Genomic DNA, 10,343 nt, shown 5'->3' with positions numbered 1-10,343 from the left:
GGGTGGTCCTGGATGACCAGCACATCAAGGCAACATCACAGTCCTGCAGGTTCCAGCTGTACAACATCAGGAGGATTCAACAATACCTGACCATGTACTCCACCCAGCTACTTGTCCAGGGTATAGTGACCTCCTGTCTTGATTACTACAACTCCCTTCATGCAGCCACTACAGATGATGCAGAATGCTGCTGTCCAACCTGTCTTCAACCTTCCTAACTTCTCACACGTCACTCCCCTGCTGAGGTCACTCCACTGGCTACTGGTTGCCAGGTGTCGATGGCTATGAATAACTTTTACATAATGAGTACTGTATCTTATCGGACCTTTGTTCTGTAGTTGTTCCAATGACCTTCAGAATGCACTTGTTGTACGTCGCTTTGGATTAAAGCGTCTGCCAAATATATGTAATGTAATGTAATGTAATTGCCCCAAAGGCATTCCTTTGGTGTTTGTGAAGGGGGAGGAGGCATGTGACACAGAAAGAAAACAGGTAACATTCCTGTGATCACACAGAGCGAGTTTTGCCAGGTCAAATTATATCATTTGTTTCTCAAAGGTGATGATCTAAAAGCTACATATCCAAGATAACCGTTCATCATCATCTTTGTGACACAACTGGTCATCGATTTACCTAACAGCATGATTCTAAAAAAACACCTGAGATACGGAGTACTGCACAAAGGCATTTATTTTAAAAAGTGCCATTTTTCAGAGAACTTAACCTTGAATGTATGAATTTGGCATTTCAACCGGCAAATGCTGTCAGATAACAATTTGCAAATGAAATCAAATTAGATATTTTACATGTTGGATAAGAGAGGAGTTTTAGCACATGGTGCCACTAGGTGTTCAGAGTCCCAAACATTGAACAAAGGTGTTAACTGTTAAAACTGCTGGATTCAGGAACCACTTTTCAACAAATACAGATTCTGGAATGCGCTGGATCCACATTCTTTTCCTTGTCGGGTGCTGCAATCAGATGTTTCAACTGGAATAGCTCATTTGTATTCCACAGCTTGGGATAGCTGCTCCAGTTGTAATGCAGTTCTGTAGTCTAGAGGTTTAAACCTGAGGTTTAGCTGGAGTTTAGACCTCACCTGAGGTTTAAACTTCAGCTAAGAATACTGCAATTCTGTGAGTCAACATTCATTGTTACCTTACTGACCAGTAGCCTAATCTGTAGATTTTTCCCTTAAATAATTCACCATAAATCTATTATTTCACAGCTGTTCCATTAAAAAATATATATATTCTGAGTGGGGCCCCCTTAGAGGGTTGCACTTATTGTGGCCTATATGCATTTCAGCCACCCAATATTCCAACCAAAGTTACACCCACACTGCCCCCGCTGCTATTTTCAAGCACTGTAATTCAATTCTGTGCGACGGAAATGCTTAGCTTGCAATAAATCCTCTCCCGATTCGCCGTTACTCTCTTCCTCTCACATGCAACAGGCACGGTGGGAACAGTTAGGGTGACGCAAGCTCGCATATCGGCTTACCCTAGGCCAGGGAAGAACCCAGACAGATGTTACGCAATTAGTGGCAGTCCAAGAATCGCCACAAAGGGAGCCACACACTAAGCTACAGATCCCACAGGGAAACTGATGCTACGTCCCTCGAGGCAAGCGGATCAAGTTGTGTCTTGGAACTCCAAAGAAGGGCGAACGTCTTCCCCTTTTCAACACCAACACCTACAATTTCGTCCTGGAAACCAGAAAGCGTTCTGACAATGAAACAATTCAAAGGACTCAGGTAAGGCTGTAGCTCTGGGTATCTATATAGCATAATCTAGCAACAATAATGTTAACGTTTATGACTGAATGTTGCATACATAACTGTGCTAATGGTTATTGTGTTAAATGGTTATTGGGAATGTCTTGTTTTACATTTTTTTGATGCTCCAAGCAAACCACTGCACTTTAGTCATTATGAGCAAAAGTATATGGACACCCCTTGGTCTGGAGCTGTATTTCATAGTTTGGGCTAGGCCTCGTAGTTCCAGTGAAGGCACACCTAAATGTTACAGCATACAGCTACATTCTAAACAATTCTGTGCTTCCCCAACAGTTTTGGGAAGACCCTTTCCTGTTTCAGCCTGACAATGCCCCCAGGCACACAGAGAGGTCCATATAGAAATAGTTTTGTTCAGTTTGGTGGGGAAGAACTTGCCTGGCCTGCACAGAGACCTGACCTCAACCCCATCCAACATCTTTGGAATCAGTTGGAAAGCCAACTGCTAGCCAAGCCTAATCGTCAAATCAGTGCCCGACCTCACTAATGCTCTTCTGGCTGAATGGAAGCAATTGCCTGCAGCAATGCACCAACATCATTTTTATGAGATGTTGAATGCCAAGTGTTCACATACTTTTGGCCATGTAGTGTGTATTCCCCTACAGTGCTGTATATTTTAGCATGTTGGGACTTCACATATATTTTCTGAAAATGTTGGTCTAAATATTTTGGTTCTCATTTTCAAATGTAGGAAAGGATAAAATGTTTTGCAATTTTCTTGAAACCAAAATTGATGAGAAGATATGAAAATGACCAATACGCACATGCACTTGATATAAGTAAATAAATACAAAAGTTGAAAGTGAAGAGTGATGCTCCATCTGTATTTCTTTACTTTTTGTTTATATGTCACTTTTTACTGTACAGTATGTTTTAAAAGTGACGTATCTTCACACGTGCTGAGTCACCCATGCTGAAACAGCTTAGAGTGGTGAATCATTAATTGAGATTGCTTGAGATTGTGCTTCCCTGCCAGACGGCTTTCGTTCTGCATTCATCACGCAGCCGTCTTCAATGATGGCAGACTTCGGTGAGATCCTGAGGGCCGTCGGCGACTTCGGCCTGTTCCAGAAATGTCTGCTGGCGGGACTCCTTCTCCCGACCATGGTACTGCCCATGCACTTCTACAGCGTGATGTTCACGCATGCCGGCTCCTTTCACCACTGCAACACGGACTGGATCCTGGAAGTGAGCCCAAACCTGACCGCTGAGGAGCAGCTCAACCTCACTCTGCCCCAGGGCCAGGATGGGTCCTTCAAGAGCTGCGAGATGTTCACACCCGTGGACCGGGACATTGAATCCATCAGGGACTATGGGATCAACCAGACCACTGACTGCACGGATGGCTGGGTGTATGACACCTCGGTGTACAAGTCCAGTATAGTCTCTGAAGTAAGTACAGTGTGAATGGAATTCTGTGATAGAAGAATTGCATCACGCACATTCCATTTTTACTCTTTACAAGCTATTTTTACACTGAATACAGTGCACAGTGCAGATTCAAAATATAGAGGATGCATGTTTAAATGAAAGTCAAACTACGTAAAATGAACATACAAATTCACAAATAATCAATAATACAATAATCATTATATTATAATACACATGGCAAGTAACAAGTGCAGGATAGGAGCCTGACCGCAAGCATGCTTTTGTTTCATTTTCCAGTTTGATCTAGTCTGTGATAAGGTGAACTTTGTGGGTGTGGCACAGACTGTTTTTATGGCCGGTATCCTTTTTGGGTCCTTCATATTTGGCCCCCTGGCTGAGTCGTAAGTACACATAATGACATAATGAATTAATGGAGGTGGAAGTTTAAGCAATGCAAAAAAAAATTCAAATAGTGCTACAAATGCCAAACATGAGAGTTGTGCACTTAACTGTAAGACCATTCCATTAATTTAATCAGATCTTATATATATATATATATATACACACACAATTTTGTATGAAATGTACGTGCTCATTATTTACCCACAGGTTGGGAAGAAAGCGAGCAGTGCAGATACCAGTGGTCCTCATGGCCATTTCCAGTGTGGGATCTGCACTTTCTCCAAATTTCTATGTGTACCTAGCAGTCCAGTTTATTGTTGGAGTTTCTTATGGAGGTTATCGTGTCAACTGCATAATTCTGGGTAATGTATTCATATTACGTCATTTACTTTCACATGTCATTTAAACAGAAAATGTTTATACATGAAATGTTTTTAATTTCAGTTCAGAATTCAAACACACTGAAGACAAACATATGTTGGGACACTGGACAAATTGTCAAATGGGAAGGGGTTGAGCGGTGGGGGGTAGACAATAGACAGCGCATTTAGTCAGAAATATAATCTTTTATTTATAACATTAATGTATCAGAGTTTTGCTGATGTTGAAAACACATGCAAAGTGTCCGCAGTGCGACTAGATGGGCCAATCAGGCATTCATAATAAAGGAGATGAAAAAAAAAATGGGGGAATATAACATAAATAATGTATTTGATGCATTACCACGTATATTACATAACATAAATAGACCACACAGCATCATTCTGTCAGGCGGTAGGTCAGGTGCAAGTCTGTTTTATGTGTTCGTACCTTTATCTATTGGCATAGAATGAGTTTGCCCAGGACAGCCTTATTGCTGCCATAAGATGGAAGCCGTTTGCTGTTCACTGTTCTTCAGCTAACCATTCTGGACGGCTGTGCCTCATGTGAAAATTCAGTCTCGATTTCTCAGAGCTGCAGTCACATGTAATCACGAACTGTACAATACCTTGTGCTGTATTTGTAACCCACTTTTACCAGCACTGATTATCAGTTAAGTGAGCAATATCTAGGATTGTACTACTCTCCAAATAGGCCTGGTGCTAACCTCAAGTATACATGTCATGATATTTAACAGAATCCTTGGTTCCTAGCAGTTAATGGTGAGCTTGCTGGATAGCTGACTGGTCAAGAGTGTAGAGGTTTCCAGGAGTTCAAGCTGGAAAACATACCTCACTCCTGCGAAAAGGAAACCAAAGGGCTCTGGTTAATATGTTATTTCATTACAAATTTCTATAGACTAGAGTATAGGAAACAATGTATTTTGGTATAGGGCCTACATACTGTATATTTATATGTTACCATCAATTCACAACATAATTAGATCATTCTAATATATAATAAGATTAGTTTTTTAAAATCATTTCACTTATTATTCTGAAGAATATGCTTTTCAGATTTTTGTCTGGTTTCTTTTTGAAAGCTCAGGGCTCAGGATATTGAGTACTGTGAAAGTTATGACAACAGTATATACTTATTGTGCAAAGTCCATGCAAGCTTGCAGGATATCCTTCATGCAAGATTTAGGAGGGTTTCATAGCTTTATCTCTGGAAGAGTGGGCAGACCATCCATATCAGCAGTTGGCATCTCGTTTTTGGGTACAGCGCACGTTTGACTGCACGTTCCCAAATTCCAGCAACAAGCAGAACTATTCAGGAAGGCTTCCGAGGCCTGCTGCATGTGGCCGAAGTTGACATTTGTGATTTCTATGATTTGTGGCAATTAAAACCTTTCGTGTATGATTTAAGTATAATATTAATGAGGTTGATATTGAAGTGATCCCTCAACGCAGTTTGATCAAGCTGTATTGAGCATTTTTGTTTGATAGTGAATATTTTTCCAGTTTCTGTTTGTAAATGAAGATATTCCCCCCATGCAGCTACAGAGTGGATTGGTATGACAAAGCGGACCTACCCCTCTGCTCTGTGTCAGGTGTTCGGTGGCATTGGTCAGAGTGTCCTTGCCGGGATCGCCTATTTCATCCGCGACTGGAGAACTGCTCAGTTTGTCATTGCATCCCCCTGGGCTCTTGTTATCCTCTACATATGGTACATGTTGCTTATTTATTTCAAGATCCCAACACCCCACCCACACAGCTACGCACATACAGGAATATGCATGCCTCTGTTGAAAATAACTAACTGCAATCCTAGAATTAGACAAAAATAGGTTTAGTGAGACACATAACCTTGCTTGGTGACCCCTGGGTTGGGTTGTTGTGATGCTTGACATGTAGTACCCTACATTCACAAAAGGCAAAACAATTACAGATTTTGGAAATTTTTTTATTTTTTTTATTTCAGGCATCCACAAATCAGGCGACCCACATTTTTTGAGACCCCTGCTATAATGCAAAGTTGTACTAGTCAATTAAGTCATTTCTCCAGTGTCCTTAGGCTCTTAAATAGTATTTACTCCTCTCCCCCAGCATGCCTGATGGTGAATCCCAGTTAACTGCTCTTTTACCATAATTCTGCAGGATAATTCCGGAATCTGCACGGTGGCTGCTTGACAGAGGTAGAACAGAAGAGGCAGAAAAGCTCATTCTCATGGCTGCGGCTGTCAATAAACAAAAAATACCTGACAACATCATGGAAAAGGTATTTTTAAGCACATCTTTGTTTGAGTCCTTTGGCTTTGTATGAAGTTATATTCAACAGAAAAAGATACTTGCATTATAACTGTTAACAGCTGATGGCCTTTTGCATATAGAGTTATAAGTCATCTTTCATGTCATACTCGGTATATGGCCTCCATAGAGAGTAGCGTGAAATGGTACAGTATTTTTTCTCTGCTTGATGTGTATATATTTTGATCTCACTTCTTCAAGGACATGGAAATCCTGCTCATGCAATTTATGTTACAGATGTCAACACAAATGAGTGTAATGTTTCTTTTTCAGGTTGTAAATAACAAAAAAGGAGACAGAGGCACTGTAACAGATCTTTTCACTTCACCCCTGCTCAGAAAATACTTCTTAATCATAGTATGCTCATGGTAAGGTTTATGTTTGAATAACTGTGATTTTTATTTTCCTTTTTTCCTTGCATTCTGATAATGTAATTCTCCTACAATTTCTATATGTATAGCTACTGAATTACATACTTTTTTCTCGTTTTTCTATTGCCCCCAATGGCACCCAATATGTTGGAGGGCAGCTTGTCCAATTCCCAATTAAATTTTGAATGGCCAATTGTCTGCAACCACAGCCAATTCAGTAGAGAGCAGAAATCTGCTATTCTCCTCCTTCCTTGCACACCATAGACTACAGCTAGGCTCACATTGAATGGATTCTAAGGAAGACCTTTCATATTCAGCTTTAACATGCAGTCCACAGGTGACCAGCGGGGCTCACTAGATAGTGATGAAACAAGGACCCCTAACCACCTGAACTGTCCCATATCCTATGGACCCAGCAGCCATTGTTGTCAATGGCACAGTCCGGATTCCATCGGAAGCCATAGGTCTCATCCATGCACCACAGCATGGTGCTATAACCCAACAGCCTAGATTTTTTAATTAAGGAAAATTAAAGCTATGCCAGACAATATTATATGCCTGAAACCATATTGCAGTGCCATGCAGTGATGAGTACTGTATCTTAAATGTTTAACTGCTAACACGCAGAAGCATCACACATTTTGCAGAATGTGAATTTTAAGGTACAGTAATGGTTTGTCTTTCCATGAAACCACAGGTTTTCCCTGAACCTTTCCTACTACTGCATAACGTTGAATGTTGGAGAATTTGGCATGGACATCTTCCTGACGCAGCTTATCTTTGGGCTGACTGAAATCCCAGCTCAAATACTTTGTGCCTGGTTAATGGAAGTCTTGGGAAGAAAGATTACTGTTGCCATTGCTCTTCTGCTGGGTGGATTTCTCAGTCTGCTGCTCTTGGCTGTCCCACAAGGTATGTCTTGAGGTATGTCATAAAAAGAATTGGTTTGAAAAACCTGATTGTAACAGGAGGAATACCAGCGTGTGCTTACTCTACCCTCCTCCTGTAGAAAGACATCTGTGTTGTTATTTATTATTTATTATTATTATTATTATTATTATATTCTGCAGAGGTCCTACCTCTGCTACCCTTAAGAATATACATATCAACCCTAAGAACTAACCCTCACTTTTCCAGTCAGTGGTAGTGCCCTTCTGTAGTACTGTGTGGCCTGTAGGGTGTTCAGTATGTAAGTGGTAAGTGAGGGGCAAGTGAGGGCAGTTACGGGGTATGTAAGCAATATATGGGGGTATCTGAGAGGTACGAGAGGGGTATATGGGGGTATGTGAGCACTAAGTGAGGGGTATTTGAGGGGTATCAGATGGATAAATGGGGGCCAGGTGAGGGGCAAGTGGGGAGTAGGTGACGGGTTAGTGAGGGGTATGCATACCTTGGCTACATTCATCTTTGCATGGTGTGGAGACACAGAGGTGCATTAATTGGCCATTATAAATTGAGGACAAAATGGGGGAAACAATATGAAATAATGAATTAATTATGGTATTGCATTTTATTTTAATTAAATTATTAGTATTCTAAAAACTGCATAGATTCATGTACATCTGTGACTGAGGAACTGGAGAGCTTTCATTTATGTTCAGAATTTAATTTAAATTAAGGAGTAACAGAGAGCCATGTACATTGCTATCTAAAACTCAAATCAAACCCAAACAAAATTAATTTATTCTGTAACTAAAACTACTTGTCTAATTTTATTAGTCAAGGACAGGCATGAGAAGAATGAATCATGATCATTTGATTTTTCATTTCACATAAAATGTCTTTGATGAAGTATTCATGACATACAAATAGTGTCCTACTCACATAGACATTTATAAACCCAAAGCCCTTGCAAATTTGTAAGAACTACACAATATCATTTATAATCTATTGTCATTTTTTTTTTAGCTTTAAGTCATTCATATTTGACCACTTATACAGCTGGGTGTGATTTTGGAGCATTCAGATTACACATCCTGCTCCTGTGTCCTGGTGAATAGGACCTTTATCTCATTCTATTGCAGAAAACGCAATTGCCATCACAGTGTTTGCTACTGCAGGAAGGCTGTCCATGAACATGGCAGGCACAATCTGCAATGTCTATGTTCAGGAGTTGTTCCCCACCTCTATCCGGTATTTTCCTGACGACTGCTCTGTCGGTCCCATGAATTTATTCTTTATTGCTTTGCTTTGCTTTAATTCCATTTTGAAATTATGAGAATTTTGCAGTCATTAATAAAGAGGTTAAAAGGATCTAAAAATCTAGCATGGAATAAGTTCTGGAGTATTCCATGCCACTGTCTATGAATATACTGCTTTAGGATCAAAAACAGATAACATGTTCAAGTCAGAAGTGTGCATTTAAAATGATGTTTAAATACCAATAATGCTAGTAATAAATTAATTACACTAATAGTGTCTAGTTCTCTCCCCGTTTACTCTGAGTGCTTGATCAAAGGCATTGTTCTGTTTTTTTTTTTTAGACAAACAGCCAATGGTTTGGGTGCCATGGCAACAAGAGCAGCAGGAATGCTGTCCCCAATACTCAACATGTTGGCAGTGTTCCACAGGGTGATTCCCATTCTGGTCTACAGTGGCCTGTGTATATTTTCTGGTGCTCTCTGTTTCCTACTGCCTGAGACCAGACGGAAAGAGCTGCCGGATTCACCTGAGGATCTGGAGATAAACCGGTAAGATTCAGAACTCCTAAAGCACCCAGGGAGGTGACTGCTCACAACTGCACAGACAGGTAATGGGACCACAGATAATGGGACCAACTCTAGAGTGAAAATCATGAATCCATCTCACCCCTCCTGTCAGTGGTCTTGAGTGGTTCTGCTGACGTTTGAAAAATGGACTCTTCTTTATCCATCAGATGAGGAAATAATGACAATGGTGGCTTTCTTGGTAGTTGAGTCAGTTCTGAGTCATTTTTGCTATATATGGGCTGTTGTCCACTTCATCTTGGACCAACTGAATTGATTCACCTTTTATGTATCAACAGGGATATGAATATCAGGAAGAATAACAGAAGTAACCCAGATGGTGGCACACAAAGGTCCACCAAACTCTAACCAATTCAAGGACATGCTTGGACAAGGTTCCTCCACAGAGAAAACTCTGATACAAGGGAAGATGCCGTGAACCCCATAATGTTTTGGACAAAGAAAGCTCTGATACAAGGGAAAACGCCGTGAACCCCATAATGTTTGATACAAAGACATATTTTTTTCTTGATTTGGCTCTGTACTCCACAATTTTAGATTTGTAATCAAACAATTCACGTGTGGTTAAAGCGAAGATCTCAACTTTTAGTATTTTTTGTTAGGGTATTTTTTTTTTTTTTTTTAAATCAATTTTGGTTTCACCATGCAGAAATTACAGCACTTCTTATACATAGTCCCCCCATTTCTGGGCACCATAATGTTTGGGACAAATGCCTTCACAGATGTTTCTGATTAGCCAGGTGCGTTAAGTTGCTTCCTTACTGAAGGTACAGTAAGGTATAGTAAGAGAGCTTTCAGTATCTAGTCCTGATTCTAGGCTTTGATTGCCTTTGGATTGCCTTCGCCTTTGTTATTGTCATTTGTCTACATGATGACCAGAGTTGTGCCGATGAAAGCCAAAGAAGTCATTATGAGGTTGAGAAATACGAGAAAAAGACAGCCGGAGACATAGGCCAAACCTGCCAATAGCAGGAGCACAATGAATTCTGAAGTGTGCAGAAGCATCTTA

General features: G+C 40.4%; 1 protein-coding gene across 1 annotated transcript; it reads left to right on the top strand.

The window, feature by feature from the left end:
- The first annotated feature begins 1,568 nt into the window (after positions 1 to 1,568).
- On the top strand, positions 1,569 to 9,951 carry slc22a13a (solute carrier family 22 member 13a). The gene is made up of 11 exons (XM_035396545.1): positions 1,569 to 1,756; positions 2,801 to 3,187; positions 3,464 to 3,567; positions 3,776 to 3,930; positions 5,488 to 5,656; positions 6,088 to 6,208; positions 6,511 to 6,605; positions 7,306 to 7,520; positions 8,633 to 8,741; positions 9,092 to 9,298; positions 9,613 to 9,951. Exons 2-11 carry the CDS (start codon positions 2,810 to 2,812, stop codon positions 9,680 to 9,682), a joined length of 1,623 nt encoding a protein of 540 aa, XP_035252436.1. The 5' UTR covers positions 1,569 to 1,756; positions 2,801 to 2,809; the 3' UTR covers positions 9,683 to 9,951.
- The last annotated feature ends 392 nt before the right edge of the window (positions 9,952 to 10,343 follow it).

This window comes from Anguilla anguilla, chromosome 16, assembly GCF_013347855.1.
Source record: "Anguilla anguilla isolate fAngAng1 chromosome 16, fAngAng1.pri, whole genome shotgun sequence".
Taxonomy (NCBI): Eukaryota; Metazoa; Chordata; class Actinopteri; order Anguilliformes; family Anguillidae; genus Anguilla; species Anguilla anguilla.
The sequence above is the reverse complement of the archived record's forward strand: the minus strand, read 5'-3'. Positions and strand labels throughout refer to the sequence as shown.